Source organism: Cervus canadensis, chromosome 7, assembly GCF_019320065.1.
Source record: "Cervus canadensis isolate Bull #8, Minnesota chromosome 7, ASM1932006v1, whole genome shotgun sequence".
NCBI classification, from domain to species: Eukaryota; Metazoa; Chordata; class Mammalia; order Artiodactyla; family Cervidae; genus Cervus; species Cervus canadensis.
The window spans coordinates 13,216,443-13,237,648 of record NC_057392.1 but is presented as its reverse complement, the minus strand read 5'-3'; the positions used below and the strand labels follow the sequence as shown (position 1 = coordinate 13,237,648).

Below are 21,206 nucleotides of genomic sequence, written 5' to 3'. Positions count from 1 at the left end.
AAGTCTGGACCTTCCTGAGAACGCCTGGGTGTATTTGTGGAACTGTGCTGCGGGCCCCCAAAACCCCTCACATTGCTGAGCCACCCACTGGGGAGAGGTCATGGCACCTGGAAGGCCACTGGGTCATGATTTGCTCCATGGACTAGTGGTTTTCGGGCCCATCTGAGAGTCAGATCTGACCTTGCAGGCTCAGAGCAGGGTGAGGTATGAGTGCAGTGGACTTGGCTGAGCTTGGAAACAGTGTGATACTGTGTGTGGGAGAGACCATGCAGCCCTGAGTCCAGGAGGGCCGCAGGGTGGCCTCCCACCGACAGGAGCTCAGAGGGGTTTTCGAACAGCACCCTCAGGCCCTGCAAGTAAGGGGAGTGGGAAGTGGGCCCAGGAGCAGACGAAAGCCAGGAGAGGCCAGTTTTCGCAGGGCAGTCCCCTCCTCGGTCAGAAGCTGAGACAGGCCCCCAGAGGAACAGTCACAGGGTGATGCCCACCACTCAGCAGCCTGCAGGCCCAAGGGGGGACGAAGCTCCCTGTCCTGGGAACCTGGGCTTCCCACAGCTGATCTTCTGCTCAGCATCAGGGGCCCAGGCCTCCTCAGGGCCCCGCTTCCATGCTCAGGTGTGCAAGGAGCCTGCGGTCAGGGAGACGGTGGGGGGAGGAGGTGGGGAGGGCTAGAGGCAGCAGGCTGGGGCATCCTCCCACCATAAGCTTGACTGCAGCCCAAGGGCTTGCCAGGTGTGTGCCATTACACCTGCCTGGGCAGTGGGGCTCTGCACGGGTCCTAGCCCCTCACCCCCAGCCCCACAAGTCTCCCTCAGGGCTGTGTCTCTCTCTCCAGAGCAGCTGACTTGGCCAGAAGAGCCACAGGGCGTGAGATGAACAGCCCACCCCCGGCCCCCAGGGGCCCACTGGGCCTCGCCTCCCAGAGAGCCCTGTAAGGAGCTGGGGTGCTGCTAACAGAACCACGGCTGCCAGGTCAAGGCTGGCCCACGGACCGGCATCCTTTCACACCTGCAGGTGTACACACACACCATACAATGAAATTGCTCTCTAGGGGTCTTTCTGGCAGCCAGGGCCCAGGACGGTGCTGAGGGGCAGGAGAAGGGCCAGCCTTCTGAGCATCTGCTCTGCTGCACACCCAGGCCCCTGTTCTGAACAGGGTCACGCTGGTCCAGTACGCCGCGCCTGGTGCAGGAGGATGGGGGAGGCTCAGAAGCAACTCCCTCTCCACTCTGAGCACCTGCCTTCCTGCAACCAGAGGACAAGCACACACGCATGCATACACACACACACACACACACACACACACACACACACACGCTGCACCCTGGCTGGGGACGCACCGGGCCCTGGAGCCTGTGAGCTGCTCCCCGCCCAGCACCCAGGCCCCACACTCACTTGTGATGTCATACACCACCACGGCCACCGTGGAGTCCCGGATGTAGCTGGGGATCAGGCTGCGGAACCTCTCCTGGCCGGCCGTGTCCCAGAGCTGCAGTCGCACCTGTGACAGGGTGGGCAGGAGCTTCAGGGCACGGTGGGGTCCTCAGGGTGGGAGCGGGGGGCTGGGGGGAAGTCCTGCGGTGCTGGCACTGCCCGCTCTGGGCAGCCATGGGCTCTTAGTGGTGCCCAGGACAGGCCCCAGGTGGTAGGTCCCAGGGAGCCCTCCCTGTCCTCCCAGGCCCCCAGTCAGGCACTCACCGTACGATCCTCCAAGTACATGGTTTTTGACAAGAAGTCAATCCCAATGGTTGCCTGTTAGAGAAGAGGACGGAACAGTCAAAACTGAAAGGTCTCAGGCAGCGGGGCAAAAGCTGAGTCATCCAGTCAGGGACACAGCCAGCAAAAGGGGTCGTCGCCCAGCCCAAGCCTTGAGTGGGTTCTATTTTGCTGTCCCACACCCCAACTCAACAGTGAATCCTCTCGTCCCTCTCAGAGGAAATGAGATAAATAGGAATGAGGACAGGTTGTTTTTTTTAGAGAGTGACACACTCTTTGGAGAGGAAGAGAAAAGTGCTTCGGAAAAAGGATGAGAGAACAAGGGAGGAAGCTTGCTTGGGAACAAGGCCACTGGATCTCCTGCTGCACTCAGGTGGGGGCCTGGAGGAGCAGGAGCTGCGTGGACTCCCTGCCCCAGCCTGCTTGCCTCCCAGCCTCCCCTGCAAAAGCCTCTCTCCTCAGACCTGGAGTTCAGGTGCCGGGCTCACTGCTGCCCAGGTGGGTGGGGATGGAACGGGAGCAGGGCAGCTTGTTGGTGTGGGGGCAGAGAGCAAGCTGGCTTTCCACAGGAGCATCACAACCACCCACAGCAGCATCTGGGGCTAGGACCCGTGCAGAGCCCCACTGGCTCTTTTCTACCCAAACCAACACACTGGAAGTCAACTGTCTATGTCACGCCTGTGCTTCCACTCTCCTGGCATCAGGGGAGGCAGCTGGACCAGAGGGAAGGGCCCACCACTCACTGGCTGTATGGCCTGAAACAGGCCACCCAACCTTTATGGGCCTCGCCAGCACCCAGTGTTTGTGACAGGAGCTAAGATGCTGTCAACGGGGAACAGTCCCTGCCATGTAATTAATAACAATGAAGACTCAGACACAGCCTGACTGTTGGGGCACGGGTGAAGTGCAGCGTGGTCCGTCCAAATGATGAAAGTTTGGCATTCATTAAAAATCACGTTCTTAAAAAATATTTAAGGATTTCAGGAAATGGTCATTAAAAGGAAGCAGACTACAAAACATCAGCTTGATTAACTGAAGTAGAGATACAAGCATTTTTCTTGTTTTCTTAGATGCTGAAGTGAAGGCCCTACACACTAAGGCCTGAATAGTACCGGTGTCCATGTGCTGACACTATGGGTGATTTTTGTTTGTTTGTTTCCTTCATTATACTTGTCTCCATTTTCTACAATGATCATATAATAGTTCTAAAAGCAGAATTTAAAGTATCTTTTAAAGAAATATAAGGTTTAAAAAAATAGGCTTAGTTGAATGGAAAATTGACTTCTGACTACAAAAACCACAACTAAAGAAACCCAAGGAAATAGAAAAGCCCAGGTCTGCAGGCCCCCAGCTGACTGCAAGCAGGTGTGTGTATACCGCCGACTCCGTCCCATTTCATAAAGGAGTTGAGGTGGCTGCATCCTCCTGGGAGCTTGCCTTAGTGCAAAGACAGGGAGTGTCAGGGAATCATACAATTCTAGAACATTCATGCTAAACAAATACCTCAGACACAACTCAGTTCTCTACTCTGGAGACCAGGAACGTTAAAGCCCATGCCTACTGTGACTCTGCCAACCAATGGCAGAGATAGGAGGATCAGCGTAAAATCTTGGCATCACTTGGGCACTTTCAAGCCCAGCTTTGTACACCTTTCCAGCATGGTGTAGCCACTGGGGAATGTGGAATTGACGAGCAGCTTGTGGAATGAGCTTTGTTCCTTACCAGCTACATTACGTCCATTTTATTAGTATATGTTAGAGCAATGATCCTTGTCTGCTGATACCCACAAGAAGAAATGTACAGAGCAGGTGGACATCCCTCAACTCCAGTGCTCAATGGGTTCCCCAGTGACTGTCAAGCTCCTTCCATAAAGTGACCCTTGAGCTAAAAACCAGGTTCATGACCTCAAGATTGGTGACAGGGACTGGTGGCTGTCCCCAACATGAAGTCTCCCTTTATACAGTATTAGGGCTCCAAACATAAAAATGAACTCATAGCTGCCCCAAGTAAAGACTGTATTTCTCAGCTTTCTTTGTAGCTGGGTAGCTAAGTTCTGGTCAATGGGATGTGAAGGTGACATGTGTACCTTCTGAGATGGGTCCCTCATGGGGAAGCGGGATGTACCCACAGCTGCCCCTTGCCCTTTCCCACTGCTTGGAATAAAGACAGGTGATAATCAGTCATACTGGCCCATCTAGATGAGAGTGATAGAGTGGGGATGACTGGTGAACAAGACAGAGGATGCCCGAGTCCCTGCCCTGTAGAGCTTGTCTCTGCAGTCTGAGACTCTTAGACTATTGCGTGACAGAGAACTGAACTATCTTCCCGAAGCCACAGTTATTTAGGGTTTCTTTTTAACATTCCTTAGCTCTGACCTAACTAATAGAGCAAAGAACCACAGAGAAACATACCCCTAAAGGGGAGGCAGCATGGATGGTGATGGTGATGTTCCTGATGATAATGTAACAACAATCCCATTTCACCTCATATGTGCTTCCATGGACAGAGAGGTCACCAGATGACATGACAAGGATTGTGCCATGTGGATCAGGTCCTAGTAAGCTCAACTCAGTGGCCTCCATAATCATAAAACCATCTACTGAACACTCACATACTTTATTACCCCTAAAAACAGTCTGACCAAGTCGGCAGTAATGATGAGTCAGGCTAAAAGGACCAACTTCCTATCTCTCCAGCTCTCTCCTACCTTTATTCCCACTTTCATGCTTCTTTTTATATCAGAGAAATATCTGGTTCCTTAACTGCCCCCCTCTTAGACTGTCTGGCCACACTTTCCACCCAACCAGGCTGCCGAGCCACTGCAAGACCTTCCCACAACCTGGTGCCAAAGCACGTGTCCTTGGTCACAGCTGAGCCATCAGCTCAGCTCAAAAACACCTCCCTAAATTCTGCTTCCAATAATGATTAAATAGCTTGTATTAAATTAACCCACCCAAGACAACTATTATAAATCCTGGACAAGTACAAGAAATAATTTGCAATCACTGAAAAGTGACCAAAACAGGCAGACAAATAGAGGGGTTATAATCTCTAAATGAAGGAAAGAAAACAAAGTGAGATCCTATGCTTAACCAGTTTTCCCCCTGAGGTAGCCTTCTAGTCCCACCAAGTTAGAAGGACTTGGTAACACCTCAGGCTTTCCATTAGAACCCCAGAAGGGTCAGCTTTGGGAGAAAGGACATCATCTCAGAAATAAGGGTTATATCAGAGGACTAAGGGAAAAACAAAAAGAGACATATCTTATAAAAAACTTTAAACATGGTAAGTAAACCCTTCAAAAAAATTAGTTGCACATAATTCAATGCCATTAAAATAAAATTCAATACTTTTTCAGAGGAAGGTAACAGAATTCAAGCATCTAAAACTTATTATTCACAATGTCCACTACACTATAAGAAAGGATTAGACATGAAGAAGCAGATTTAAGCCAATAATTGAGGGTAAAAAAAACTCAATAGAAACATATTCAGATGACCCAGACACTGGATTAACAGACAAGGACTTTAAAGTAATTATTATAAATGCACTAAAAATGTAGAGGAAAAAGATGAATATAATGGGTGAATTTCAAGAGATAGAGGGAGACTAAAATAAAACCCAGAAATCTTTTTTAAAACATATTTATTTATTTGGCTGCACCAGATCTGAGCTGTGGCCTGCAGGATTTTCTAGTTGTGGCATATGGGAATCCAGTTCCCTGACCAGGAATTGAATCCAGGCCCCTGCATTGCGAATATGGAGTCTTAACCACTGGACCACCAGGGAAGTCCCCAAATCCATAAATCTTTACACACAAAAAAACACAATATCTGAAATAAAAATCCTCTGGGTTTGAATAAGAGCAGCGAGGACACTTCAGAGGAAAGGGCAGTAAACTTGAAGACAGGTCAAAAGAAATTGTTCACATTGAAGCACAGACTAAAAAGATAAATTAAAAATGAATAGAACTTCAAGAACTTCAAGCGCAATATGAAAGACCTGAGATATATATATATGTGTGTATATATATATATACACACACACTAACACACACACACACACACACACACACACACATATGCATATGCACTTGGGGTTTCAGAAAGAGTAAAGACAAAAACAAAACAAAAAATGCATACATAGCCAGATACTTTTTCAATTTGATTAGAAACATCAGCGCACAGCTTCAAGAAGTTCAGTGAACCTAAAGCAGGATACAGACAAAGAAAATCACACCCATCCAAGTCATAGTCAAATTGCTGAAAATTAGAGATAAAGAGAAAACCTTGACAGCAGCTAGGAAACAGAAAGACGCAATACACACAAGGAAACAATGACAGCAATGATGGTTGATTTCCCTTCAGAAACAACTGAGGGCAGAAGACAATGGAAAAACATCTTTAAAATTCTAAAAGAAACTACCACCACCATCCTCATCATGTCAGCCCAGAATTCTGCAGCTAGTGAAAATTTCCTTCAATAGTGAGGGTAAAACAGAAATATTTTCAGATAAGGGAAAGCTGTGATGATTTGTCACCACTGAGCCATCATTATGAGAAATACTTCAGGCTGAAGGGAAATTTTACAGATGGAAGTTTGAATCCTTAAAAGACGGATCAGGTTTTCTCCCTCATGACCTTGTCATGGGTGGGATCTCGTGTGCTGGCTCCCGGCAAAGAAGGAATCTAGGAGCACCAGAAAAGGTAAGTCTGTGGGTAAATATAAACACACGTGACTTGTCCTTGACCACCTCCTACTTCTATCCATATAAGCAATAATTCATAACATCCTCCCCTCTGCTTTGCCCCATCTCATCTTCAGTGAGACTTACTCTCAGAAGATGGCCTCAAACGTTACTTTATATTAGGTACAAACCACTTCATTCCTTGCTTTTCCCCCTCTAATATAATAATAATAATTACTGTTGTTACAATGGCTAAACATCCGAGGGCTTATCATGTGCCAGCCATTGTCCTAAGTGTTTTATATGTATTAATTAACTTATGTTAACTTTTTATGAGTTATATTCTTTAGTATTTGTATATTTCTGCTAAGAAAACTGAGTAAAGTTGATCCCTTAACAACGTGGGGGTTAGATTTCCACACAGTGGAAAATCTGCATATAACTCATAGTTGGCCCTTTGTATATGTACTTTGATTCCTCTGTTCAACCAACAGCAGATGGTGAAATTCTGTAGTATTTAATACTGAAAGCAATTGCATAAAAGTGCACCAGCCCAGTTCAAACTCATATTATTCAAGGGTCAACTGCATAAGAGACGTTAAATTACTTGCCTAGCATCAACAGCTGGAAATGAGAGAGTCAGGATTCAAAGGTATTTGCAAAGTTGTCTAGGTGTGTCCACCTGTATTCCCATCCCTCTAGGTGCTGAGCATTTGCTCCTTCTATCAAAGCAAGCCTCTCCCTGCGTTCTCTTGGCTCTGACGCTCTCAGCCATCAAGGATCTTTGCTCTGTCTTCAACCTTTCATTCTCTACTCACTCTTTCCTTTCATCCAAGAAACATTCTTAAAATTCTTGCATCTTTAAAAAAAGAATAGGTCCCTGTCACTAAGTGGCTCTCTAGCGCTCCGCCAATCTCTCACCTCCATTCCACTGGTAGGCTTCTTGGGAAAGGGCCCCAAACCAGCTGTCCCCGCCTCTCCTCCCACCCACTGCGCGGTGAAGGTGGTCTGGTTCCTGCCCCTCTGCCCACTGAGGCTGCTCTGGCTGTGGTGGCCATGGCAATTCATCTCCAAATTGTAAGGACACTCTATAGGCCAGACTCTACTAGTAATAGATGAACTTGACCCAGTGGAACAGTCCTCTTCCTTGACACTCTGGCTTCCTCTGCTTTCATGACATGACTCATTTCTGGCTCTCCCTGCCTCTCTAGCTGCTGCTCCTCATTAGCCTCTTACAGGATCCTCTTCATTTCTCTGTTCTTAAAACATTGGCATTCCCGACTATTTTGTGTTGGGTACCTCATTTACATCCCAATCTACATCCCAGGCCTCACCTCTGTCCTGAGCCCCAGATCCAGGTAGCCGATCTCTTACTGAACATGTACATCCACGTGTCTTCTAGACCCCTCACTAAACACAGTGTATCCCACAAGGAGCCCACTCTCCCCTCCTGGCTTACTTCTTCTGCTTTCCCCATCTCCATGAAAGGCACCTCCACTTCTGCAGGTGCCGAAGCCTCCGGAAGCCCTCCTGAGTTCCTCTTCTTCCCTTGTTCTCATATCCACTTCCTCACAGTCCACTCCCTCACAACAGAGGATCACTGAGCTGACACTTTGCCTCCAGAGTGTTTTCAACTGCCCATTTCTCTCCATTCCCACCATCACTGCCCCAGTTCAGTCCCCCAACCTCTTCTACCTGAATAGCTGCAACAGCTTCCTGACTCATCTCTCTGCCCCCAGGTTCTCCCCTGGATGATTTTTTTAATTAATTAATTTATTTATTTTTTGTTATGCTGGGTCTTCATGGCTACATGCAGGCTTTTGCTAGTTGTGGCGAGCAGGGGCCACACTCCAGTTGCAGTGTGAGGGCTTCTCATTGCGGCATCTTCTCTTGTTGCAGAGCATAGGCTCTAGCTGCACAGGCTTCAGTAGTTGCAGCTAGTAGCTGTGGTAGCTCTAAAGTAGCTGTGGTGCATGGGTTTAGCTGTTCTGCAGCATGTGGAATCTTCCCAGACCAGGGATCAAACCCATGTCCCTTGCATTGGCAGGCCGATTCCTAACCACTGGACCATCAGGGAAGTCCCTCTCCTGGATAATTAATCTTTCACATAGCACCAGCGTTATCTTCCTAAAACATAAATCTTACCATATGACTCCCTACTGCCTCCAGGAAACCGTATAAATGCTTGAGCTTGGCCTGTATAGGGCCTGCTCCTAGCTTCCCCTCTTTGATCTCATTCCCCTCTTGCCCAGCTTGTACTTTACACTTAAGCAATAAGACTGTGGTGAGGACTCTTACCTACACATGTTACTTTGTATTTCTGTGCATTTGCTAATGCTGTTCCCTGCCTTTTCTAATGCTGTTTCACATGGTTAAAACTTATTTAGAGATCAAGATCCACTCCTTTGCAAATCATTTTCCAAGCCTTCAAGTTGGCCTCAGGGCCCCTCTTCTAACAGTCTCTCTACTAAACTGGAAAGATCTCACGGCGGTCAGTTTCTCCCACTGGCCAGTGATTTGGTAATTCTCAACATGTAGTCCATGGACCACTTGCTTCAGAATCACATCAGAAGCTTGTTAAATATGCAGGTTGCTGAGTCCAACCCCGACAGACAGAATCATAATCTCTGGGGTGTCAGTCTGGGAATCAGAATTCCAGACAAGCCCTTGGATAACTCATTTGAGGAACAAAGTTTGCAAACAGCTGTGCAGACTCTGAGCTCCTGCAATAATTGGTCTGAGGAGGCTATAGTATCCAGAAAGAGGGGCAGACTCCCTGCCCGAGGTAAGAGACAAGGAGATGCCCATGCCGGCAGAAGGGACTAATCATGGATGAAGAAACCAAGGCTCACTCAGGCTTGAGGTCGTCCAGGTGGGGTGGCAGAGGCAGGGTTAGGGCCCAGGTTTCCCTGACTGCAAAGCCCCTCCTCCTGACACTTGAGCCGTATTCCCTCTGCTTCCTAAAGTCCCTTCATTTCTGAAGCTGTCACTGAGTGTGTGTGTGGGGCGGGGGGGGGGGGGGGGGTCACATCCTGTCTGGTTCCTTAGTGTCAAAATCTGTGGCCATTGGCCATAGCTTGGCAGAGTCCACCTAAGAGGAAGTTCATGTGCATTTCAACAACAAGAAAAGTCAGCTAAGGGCAGAACAGAAATAAGAACTTTTAAGATGGCCTTGATTACCAGAAATTTTCTAGCTCCTCAGCATCATTTATTTTTCCAGACACAAGGCATAAGCAGCTGGCCCTACACGACTGCCAGCTCTAGCCCATCACTCCCAGACAGGCCAGATCTACAGGGAGAAGGCAGTAATGGCCTTTCCTGGGCAGCTCCTTTCTGGCATATGGTGTAAGTAAGTAAGACTCATTCACTTATCACTCTTGAGTGCTTACTATGTGTTATTTGCAGACCAAAATAGACTCTGGTCCCTGTGTATAAGGAGCTGTTCACTCTCCTGGAATGCTCTTCCACATGGTTAACACCTATTCAGAGTTCAGGATTCAGCCTTGAATTTCCAAACTTGTGGAGGAGCTAAGACGAGCACACAGAACTAATCAGAACACAGATAAGACAGATAAGACTATTGTAATTGAGGGGCACTAGGCGGGGGGGGGGGCTTCCCATGTGGCGCTACTGGTAAAGAACCCGCCTGCCAGTGCAGGAGACATAAGAGACGCAGATTCAATCCCTGGGTGGGGAAGATCCCCTGGAGAAAGGCATGGCAACCCACTCCAGTATTCTTGCCTGGAGAACCCCATGGACAGAGAAGCCTGCGGGCTACAGTCCATGGGGTTGGCACAGCTGAAGTGACTGAACAGGCGTGCATGCAGGAGGAGGGAGAAGTAGTGGATTGGAGGCATGGGGGAGTAAATCCCAGACAGAGGAAGACAGGTTCTGATTTGGGCAACGGCAGAATTCCTATCAGACCAACCCTCCTACAGACCTCAATGATAAACTCTGAGCAACCTGAAGGCACTTACAAACAGGTAGAATCTAGAGAGAAATCAAAAACTTAAGAGAATGGCTCTGGGTGAGCCTCCTGTTTTTATGATTGTTTATTCACCCGAAGGCAGTCCCGGCTGGAGCTGAGGGGTGGGGGCTAACACTTGGCAAGAAACCCATAGTCTTATTGGTTAAAAATAAAAGAATAGGTCATAAAACTATCACAGTGCTAGAAAATGTGGAAAATCCTGGAGATGAGAACACCACAGACAGGGCACCCCAAATTCTGCATGAAAATGCTACTCAAATCCCTGGCCCAAAGAGACCATAAGCAGCTTAAGACCGAAAACCAAACAGACAGGCAAACAAAGCCGAACAGAACTTTAAAATGCTGCCTACCACAGGGAAGAGAATTGAAAATCTGGGCTCAACGAATGTTATTTCAAAGGAACAAGCAGAATCCATAGTCTTAATCACAATGTGTAGTATACAACTCAAAACTACTATAAAGTGAAAGCCATATTCAAAAAAAAAAAAAGAAAAGACTAAATGGAGACCAACCTCGAGGTGACCCAGATGCTGAAAGCAGCAAGCATTTTTAGATAGCTAATATAATTATGCTCAGGCATATAAAGAAAAATATGCTCATAATGAATGCCCAGATTTTAAAATCTCAGCAGAGAAAGAGAAACTATAAAGAAGCAAATACAAATTTAGAACAAAAAAATACAACATCTGAAGTTTTAAAATGCTTAACAGTAGACAGCAAATGACAGATGAGTCAGTGAATTTGAAAACAGATTAGCAGGAATTGTTTGGAAGGATAATATGGGAACACCAGTCAAAAAGAATAACTAGCTACCCAGGCAGGCCACGGGCTTCTCTCACAGCTCAGTTGGTAAAGAATCTGCCTGCAGTGCAGGAGACCCAGGTTCAATTCCTAGGTCGGGAAGATCCCCTGGAGAGGGAAATGGCAACCCACTCCAGTATTCTTGCCTGGAGAATCCCATGAACAGAGGAGCCTGGCAGGCCACAGTTCATGGGGTAGCAAGAGTCAGACATGACTTAGCAACTAAACCACCACCACAGGCAGGCCACATCCTCCTACCAAAGGCCCCAGAAATCTTGCCAATTTCCTGTTATGTGCCACAACCTCCCTTCAAAGTTCAGTAGAAGTCATACAGTGTGTGTGTACTGAGGGGAACATGTGTATGAATGTGTGTGAGTAGACATATGATGAGTGGAGACACACAGGTGTGCTTGCAACTATGTATGTGCAGGTGGAAAGAAAAAGATGTAAAAAGATTGTGAGGCATGAGTGTGAGGTGAGATGGGGAGGCAGTCATTTCTGCTTTGAAGGAAAGCAGATCAATGCCCAGATCAATGATACGCACACAGCCCTGGTGATGCCAGAGGCCAAGAGACTGAGGTGACCAACAGCCTCCATGCGGGAGGAGGACAAATTTCTGACAACAAACCTAGATGCTCTGTCAATGCCTCCTGGGGCAGAGCACGGCCAGCCCTGGAGGATCTGGCATGCAGCTAGCTGAGTGCCTCATCCAAATGGGTCCTTGGTCTGTTTTCAGGGACTTCTGCCGGTGCCTTAATGGGCTTGTCCTGCAACAATGACAGCTTCTTTGACCCTCAGCTTCCCATCTCTAAAATGGGGACAATCATAACTTCCCTCAAGGACTCTTGGATCAAGTGAGTTAGACTATGTGACGGTACTCCGTACAGACAAAATGAGGACTGACCAACTGATGGTAGGATTTCCAAGAGAAGCTGTGGAAAAACCCACCCACTCAACCTACAGGAGACCCTCCAATAACGTTTTTCAGGCTGGTTTTGTGGAACACAGCCTCATGAGAGAGGCCATCTACAAGGATGAAAGTGAACTGTGAGCAAGTGTTTCTAGGAAAGGTTTCATGTTCCAGCCCGTACTGGGGGGCCATGAAACACACTGACATAGTAAAGGTTCTGAGAAGTCCTGCACTGAAGAATCAGGAACAATTCCATGTAATCTGCTGTTTCCCAAACTCTTGGTCCTGGGAATCTTGGTGCTTACAATTGCTATTCACATCCCCAGTAAATGAGTGTTAATAGAGCTTCAGGAAAGGCTGGCCTTCAGAGAAATGAGTTCCAAAGGAACCACAGCATTCACTCTCTGTATTCTGTTTCCTCTTATGAAGTAGGCAGTGAATTATTCTTGCCGGAAACTATTCCACAAAGATGGAAAGAGGATAACAAGGGCAGCAGGCCTGACTCTGGGGACTCTCCATGACCCCCACGATCCTTCCCTCCCTTCCCCTCCGTGGCTGTGCTGGGTGAGCCTCCTCTACCGCCTGATGACCTTCCAAGGAAGCCAGACTGCATCCTGCTGTGGTTGGATCACCCCAAACCTGGCAGTGCTTATTTATTCCTTTAATATTGCCAACTGTACTGCTTAGGAAAAATGGCAGGCACTTCATCTTATACAAAAAAGGAGGAACGTTAACAAGACAGATTTCATAGCTGCACCCACGTTTATCTTCTTCCGCAGGTATGTGAACTAGTGTTAACAGGGGCTCAGACACACAGTGAAGAATGATAGCACATTATACACCTCCCTCTGCACAAAAGCTCCCATTGGCCCAGCACATGCCCAAGGAAAGAGGTGTTTCCTGAGGCACTTGTTGAAATCGTTTTTGCTACGTGCATTTATTATGAAATGTAATTTTGCATCCACTTTCTGACAAGACACAGTAATAAAGTCTGTGGTAGAAATTTGCATGGTGATTTGCATAAGTTGACTCGAGATTCTCTTCTCAGGAAAAGAAATCATGAAAAGGAATGTATGCATGTCTTCTTTCAGCCTTGGCCAGGGCTTGGCCCATGGCTGGGGAAGCATCTTGGCAAGTGGCAGAAAGCAGCTGAGCACGGCAGGCCCTTGACAATGAAGCTGCTGTTTATGCCCTGCACTACCAACCCTCAGAGGAGAGTATCAGGATAAAGTCATGCAAATGAGCATGCAAATGAAGCTGGTGAAACTCAGGGATTCAGACCAGCAAGTCGGTGCAGCAGGGGAGGGAGACAACAGCTTCTGGAAAACACGCTGGGCAGGGTCTGGCCTGGCCAGCAGCTCAACCAAGTACCCTGGGGGAGGGGCGGTTGGCTGGAAGGCCACAGGGCAGGTACCTGGATTCCTTCCGATGCTTTAGCCTCAAAGGTTACACAGTCCCCCGTGGCCACTTTCCTCCCAAAGGGAACTGGCTTGTGCTACTTACCAACCAATATAAATATGTATTGACTGCTCTTTCATTTCCTGACTGTGCTCTAAAACATCAACCAACAATATATACTTTCCAACTTTAAACAAGGGGTTGTAGTGTGCATGCAAGTCGCTTCAGTCATGTCCGACTCTGTGTGACCCCATGGACTGTAGCCCGCCAGGCTCCTCTGTCCCTGGGATTCTCCAGGCAAGAGTACTGGAGTGTGTTGCCATGCCCTCCTCCAGGGGATCTCCCTGACCCAGGGATGGAACCTGCGTCGCTTATGTCTTCTGCATTGGCAGGCAGGTTCTTTACCACGAGTGCCACCTGGGAAGCCCAAATAAGGGGTTAAGTTTCATCAAAATTAGTCAATTCTTCCAAAAGCTACACAGATGCAGAGGGATGTGTGGCCTGAAGCTCCCCTGAGAGCTCTCCCACAGGCTCACAAATGGATCCAATGCACAAGCCCTCTCCTCGGCTCTCAGGGAGAAAGAGGTTCTAGGGGGAGAACTTTTAAGTGCATCTATAAGCAACCCACAAAGTAAATTAGGAAGGATTACTAAAACCTGGGCCAGAGTTATATGATGGGGCCACTTCACTTATGAACACTAGCAGGTGCTATTGGACTTCCCCTGAATATCAACTGGCAAGCTCCCACTCCCTTGCAGGCCTGGAAACTGTAAAAGAAAAACTGCTTTCCCAGCCTCTCTAGAGGGTAATGGTGATCAGATGACTCAGTTCTGGCCAATAAGACACAAGCTGCAGTCTGCTGGAGGGGGATGGGATTCTAGGGAAGTTCTTGCTATCCTTTTTTTTCTGCCTTGAATGCACAGGTTGATGTCTGAAGCAGCAACAGCCAAGCTGCATGAAGATACGAACCCACAGAACAAGAAGGCAAAACAGAATGCCCAGGGGCCTGGGATGTGCCTGATGGCATCACCACACAGCTGGGGCATCTCAAGGCCTGCTGTGACTTCTTGCACCTGAAAACCCGAAACCCTCCCTTGTTTAAGCCAGGGTAGTCAGCCTTCTGTACTAGAGGCTGACCACATAGCTAATTGTAATATGCTTGACAAAAGAGTGGAAGAGAAGCCAGAGGAGAGGAGGGAGGGAAAGAAAAGATGTCACAGTCAATCTGCCCTCAGACCAGTCCTAGGTAAATGTCCAAATGGAGCACCTGGGTGACCGGTGCTGCTCCAATCGGTGTCTGAGGGCAGGGTCATCTTGCCAAGCTGCCTGACATTTAGGGGTATTTCACCGTATAAGAGTGTCGCCTCACATTTTGACCACAGAACCTACTATTTGTGAAACATGAAACTCTTAACTGTATTAATAATGATAAAATCACTGTGTTGCTAGAGTTGGCCGAAGACAGAGTTCAGTGTTCTGCCAGAAGTCTGGGGACTCTGCATAGATGCACGTGCAGGCATGGGTAGGAGGGCCACGGTTTCCCACACAAACACTTGTGAGCAAGTTATTGTTCACTTCACTTCATCATCATCCACTTCATTTGCAGTGGAGTTGTTGTTTAGTATTGCTCTCTACAGAGCATGGTAATGCACATTTGTATCAACAGTATTTCTGGTCTAAAATTTCCCATCATCTAGGCTTTAAGGCGTCCATGCTGCTATGCTTTAAATACAGATTGACCACTTTCCTACTGCTGAAGTTTGAGGCCACTGGTCTAGGTGATGTAGGGGTTAAATGCCATCCAAATAATTTCTGGATTAAAAAACGCAATACTAAGAAACTGGGATGCTAGCCCAGACCCTCAGCTAAGTGACAGAGGTGGGATTTCAACCCAGGCCTCGGAAGGCAGCATTGTTTTGAAGGAAAAGAAGGAGCCAATATCAGAGGATGTGCGGACTCAGTGTGTGACTCAGTTCCCCTCAGTGTGCGACCCCACTCTGCCCACCTCGACAGGGGTGAAGACCCTCCCCTGTCTCCTCGGGTGCCGGGTGGTTACCTGAACACCACCTAAGGACACGTGGCACCTTGGATTTTATGGAGAAAGGCCTTTCCTCCTGGCCTTCCACCTGCTGTCTACAATCCGACCCAGGAAACTCATCAGCTCTTAAGGCTTCAGGGATCCAGATCCTGCCAGCCCTTCCTGGACCCACTCACATAACAGCCATTTTCAAACATCTTCACTTGGCTGTTCCATCATTACTTCCCACTCGACTTCTCGTTTTCCTTTGTGTTGATGGTACCGATACTCTTCTGGAGTATCTGGACAGAAACCCAGGGCCCGCTCAAGCCTCTCGCTCCTCTGCACCCCACAGGCCTACTCTGCTCCCACGATTCTGTGTGTCCAGCCCGGGCTTGGCCCAGGCCCCCTCACCCAGCCCTGCATGACTGATGAGTGATGCCCCTCCCTGCCCTTCCACTCCCAGAGCTGCCCCAAGTCTGTGGGCCCTGCTGCAACTGCCATCCTGCCCTGGCCCAGGCCCCCAGGCCCGTCTCCTACAAACTCTGGCTTCTTTGATCCCATCAGAGCCAGCCTTCAGGAAGCCCCAGTAGCTCTCCACTCTGCCCCATGAGCCCAAGCCCCATCGAGATTCTAGGGCCGCCACAGCCTCATCAGCAGAATCCCAGACAGGTCTGGTGGGGAACCCCGCTCTGCATGCCCAGATCCTCACACCAGCCCCCCAGGGGCCACAGGCAAGTTCAGCCCCAGACATGGCCAGGGGTGGGGGGGACTTGCTGTCACACAGGATGAGGTTGAACACCCTCTACCCTCCATGCCCTGGCTCAAGGCACAGCCAGATTCTGTGGCCAACACAGAGGAAGCACGTGGCAAACGTGTTGTCAGAGTACATGAGCAGGGGAGGGGACAGGAGACAGAGCCAGAGACACACAGCGAAGATGGGAGTGAGGGAGTCAGTCCTGAAAACTGTCTGGGCACCTCAGCCAATCAAGGCCGGTGGGGGGGGAGGGCAATGCTGGGCTAAAGGGCTGATACCTGAGGTATGAGTGGGCAGTGCTGGGGAGTGATCACCGTGCAGCGGACAACTGGGAATATCCCCAGAGCCCTCGGGGTTGGTGTCTACTTCCCAAGTGTCTCTGCCATCATGTTAAGAAAAAATAACATTTCCCTCTCTCCATCTCCAGAGAATTTATTAAAATGGGCCTGTGTGCGCACAGAATTGGAGCCCCAGCCTCCCAGCCTAATTACCATTTTAGAAGGTATTGGGAAAGAAATTCCACCTGCAGTCCAAAAAAAAGAAGTCAGAAAAGCCTGCGGGGAGGAGGGCACTTGGGCTTTCATTGCTTGTTTCCACGACATTGGACATTGACACTGGGCCACTGTGGCAACTTAGCCTGATGGGGTCTAAAAAGCAAGGCAGACAGTCCCTCCCGAAGCCACTGTGGTATGAAGAGGCCCCTGACACCAGCTGTGGGCAGGCCCTGAGAGGGCCCAAGAACGCAGCATTGAATCTGAGGGTTCTGGTCTCAGCCAAGCCAAGAGCCCATTCAGCAGCCGAAGCAGACGGAGTTCCTGTCGAGCCAGGAGGACAGTGCGCTGGGCAGAGGGAGCTGCAGACGGGCACAGAGCATGGGCATGACCCAACCATGGGGCACAGAGCAAGGCACGGCCCAGTCACAGGGCACAGAGCATGGGGACGGCCCAGCCATGGGCACAGAGCGAGGCACGGCCCAGCCACGGGCACAGAGCATGGGGACGGCCCAGCCACGGGGCACAGAGCATGGGGACGGCCCAGGCATGGGCACAGAGCGAGGCATGGCCCAGCCACGGGCACAGAGCATGGGGACAGCCCAGCCACGGGGCACAGAGCATGGGCATGACCCAACCATGGGGCACAGAGCAAGGCACGGCCCAGTCACAGGGCACAGAGCATGGGGACGGCCCAGCCATGGGCACAGAGCGAGGCACGGCCCAGCCACGGGCACAGAGCATGGGGACGGCCCAGCCACAGGCACAGAGCATGGGGACTGCCCATCCATAGGCACAGAGCATGGCACAGCCCAGCCATGGGGCACAGAGCATGGGGACTTCCCAGCCATAGGCACAGAGCATGGCACAGCCCAGCCACGGGGCACAGACCATGGGGACAGCCCAGCCACGGGGCACAGAGCATGGGGACGGCCCAGCCACAGGGCACAGAGCATGGGGACGGCCCAGCCACAGGCACAGAGCATGGGGACAGCCCAGCCACGGGGCACAGAGCGAGGCACGGCCCAGCCACGGGGCACAGAGCATGTGGACGGCCCAGCCACGGGGCAGAGAGCGAGGCACGGCCCAGCCACGGGGCACAGAACATGGGGACAGCCCAGCCACGGGGCACAGAGCATGGGCATGACCCAGCCATGGGCACAGAGCATGGGCATGACCCAGCCACGGGCACAGAGCATGGGGACGGCCCAGCCACAGGGCACAGAGCATGGGGACGGCCCAGCCACAGGCACAGAGCATGGGGACGGCCCAGCCATGGGGCACAGAGCGAGGCACGGCCCAGCCACGGGGCACAGAGCATGGGGACGGCCCAGCCACGGGCACAGAGCATGGCACAGCCCAGCCACGGGGCACAGAGCATGGGGACAGCCCAGCCACGGGGCACAGAGCCTGGGCATGACCCAACCATAGGTACAGAGCATGGGCATGACCCAACCACGGGGCACAGAGCATGGGGACGGCCCAGCCACGGGCACAGAGCATGGGGACGGCCTAGCCACGGGCACAGAGCATGGCCATGACCCAACCACGGGGCACAGAGCATGGGGACGGCCCAGCCACGGGGCACAGAGCACAGGCATGGCCCAACCACAGGCAGACGTGTGCTTGAGCCTTGGTGAATCAGAAGAACATTTCACAGCAGAGAGGAGGAGCGGGAAGGGCATTCCAGCAAAGCTGACACCATACGCCAGGGCCTGGAGGCCTCAGAGTGTCACTGTCTGGGGAGCAGCAAGCGGGGAGGCCCCTGGACCACAGGATATAGGACAAGCAGTGGGTCATGGGAGATGACACTGAAGACAGAGGTGGGCTGAGATTCTGAGGGACTCAAACAACATGGGGAGAAGTTGAGGCTTTGATCCACAACAAAGCACCACGGTGACTCTTGAGGACCACTGCAAAGACCTTGAGGCCTCCTCTGCTGCCCATCACTGCCAAGAATACCAACTAGCCAGGAGTGTCACTATTATCAATGGGGCATCAACAAGTATTATAAGTATTATAACATTTGAAAGATCAAATAATCAAAATAATGTCTGTGAGATCATTCATACACATACACACACACACACACACACAAGTGAACACCAAGTCAGACTTAAGAACTGAAGTTAGGGCTGTGATTAGATGTAAAGTGATGCAGGATGACTACCCTTGCAGGGAAGAGAGGCTTCTCGCAAGCCCACTCTGGTACAGAGCATGACCAGTACCAAACAAGACAAAGTGTGGCTGAGACAGTCATCCCAGAGCTGATGTCCCAGGTTGTGTACATCACTCGGGACCCCACATCCTTACCCTTTAGTCAATTCTTACCAAGTCTACTAGTTATCTGGTATTTCAAATGACAGCAGAAGAAAAAAGGTTTAAGAGGGAGGCAGAGAAAGGGGCTGTATTTAGGCAAAGATGCTGACTGGTCCAGAGTGAGACAGACAGATTAAAGAGTAGACACAGAACTATAATTGGCAGTGAGCTGTGCTCTGCATGTTCTGTAAGTCTGGGAACGTGGGGATACCTCTTAGCACAACAGTCCCCAGGGTGTTCTATAAATATTTATCCTTTGAGGACTCAATGACAGAAGGATTCCATGATCAAATACATCTGGGAGACTCTGCACACTACATCTTTCAGCAGATCAAAATCATATACTGATATGGTAAAGGCCCTGAGAAGTCCTGCAGTAGAATTCTATTCACCAGTGATCCTGAGTCTCTTGCCTTTTTTCCTCAAACAACACCTACTAACATCCCTTAGAACTACTATCTCACAGAACCCACTGGCTTAGAAAAATGCACTATTATTTGTCTGTCTTAAGGAATAATAAATTTTTTCTTAAAAATAGTTGAAATGATTAAGTTTGGTGCCTTATGATAAAAGCTATAGTTGCAGGGGAAATTCACTTCATTTGACGAGCCTCACCACTCAGCCATGGTGCCAGAAAAGTAAAATGTTACTGACCTTCAAGAGCTCAGCCTTCAGTTCCTGGAGCCATTTCTGTCTGACTCCAGATCTCCCTTGAGAGCCAGGAGCACACAGATCACTTCATCTAGCCTCCTGCCCACGTAGAGCAGTGTAGGCCCATCACACTAGTCTCTCCAGGGAAGGAAGGGCCCCTGCAACCACATGTGTGTGTGTGTGTGCGTGCACACACGTGAAGGTCCAGCCAAGAGCCACGCTAGAGAAGCACATTCTCCTACTGCTCTTTCACGACTCTCATTTAGAATCTTGTCCATCCTCCTCCATATGATGACACCCAAGAATCCAAACACTGTAAATGATTTAGACGTGCCATGGGGGCAGGAGAACACAGTTTGAAAGGTGTCCTTTCTCTCCTGGAAACATTTTTTTACTGAGGTTTGGAGCTTCAGAAGGGCTCAGGGTCTTTACCGGGCTGGGACCAGGGTGCAAATGGGAGGCTCCTTCAAGACAACATAGATGTCCTGGGCCCCATGCACACCCTACTTTCCTCGAGCATCAGCAGTCCTGGGAGGGTGGCTGGCATGGTGTCCAGGCAGTCGTCAAGGCTACAAACACCATGAGGCTTAGTGAGGGGCAGGGACCCAGGAACTCACCTGGTACGTGTTGTCGAAGCTGTCGTACATGAACCGTGTGATCAGAGATGTCTTCCCGACTGTAAAACAAAAAGAGAGGGGTTCAGCTGTGATTCCGGCTAGGCTCCTCTAAATACACTTCATGCAATGAAAACAAATAATGAAATCAAAAAAGCCCAGAGGAAAAGATGAGATGCAGAAACAGTGGGAGGTGGGACCCCAGAGAGGGACACTGAGGTGAGGTATCCAAGTCAACATCGGGTGGGCTGCAGAGGACTTCCTGCCAGGCACCAAGGAGGAGGCCTCTGCCTACTCTGTGAACACTTACCACACAAATCCAGGTCTTCCTTGACCCATAAGAGCCATATAAGAACAATCAGAGAAAGTGTGTGCATTACAGAATGCTTCTGTCACAGGCCTACATTCACCTGGAAATAACACCTTGCCCTTGGTCACAGGCTGGGATAGAGGCATGCTCTTTTATTTTAGCCTGGGGACTGATGAGGAAGGTGACTCTCCAAGGAACCAGAAGGCAGGGGAAGTAAATAGGTCATTCCCCAGTGTCTCTCATGGGCAGGACTATTCTTCAAAATGTGTACCTGACTGCCCAGCTCCTCACTGGATATTTAACATCCCTGGACCTTGCTGGGTAAGTGCCAGTGGGATCCCCAGTCATTGTGACAAGCAAGGACTCCCCTGCACATCTGCAAATCCCTCTAAGGGCAGTAACATCTCCATCTGAGAACTACTTGTAGGACTAAGGGAAAAAGGACGTCTCTGGGGAATCCCGTAAACACTTCTGATTTCCCAAACTGCAGAATTTGGCTTCTGACCTAACCCTGTGCAGGTCCCCTGAGGCCTGGCAGTGGCAGAAATGCAGT

At 49.8% G+C, this 21,206-nt stretch overlaps 1 protein-coding gene across 1 annotated transcript in view; it reads right to left on the bottom strand.

Annotated features, from left to right (window-relative positions):
• RAB6B (RAB6B, member RAS oncogene family) overlaps nucleotides 1-21,206 on the bottom strand; it is a 58,459-nt gene that overhangs the window by 10,259 nt on the left and 26,994 nt on the right. Inside the window, exons 2-4 of the mRNA XM_043474373.1 lie at nucleotides 20,347-20,405; nucleotides 1,696-1,749; nucleotides 1,393-1,498 (exon numbers count right to left, since the gene is read on the bottom strand). Coding sequence (XP_043330308.1) covers nucleotides 1,393-1,498; nucleotides 1,696-1,749; nucleotides 20,347-20,405 — 219 coding nt within the window. The remainder of the gene's footprint in view (nucleotides 1-1,392; nucleotides 1,499-1,695; nucleotides 1,750-20,346; nucleotides 20,406-21,206) is intronic.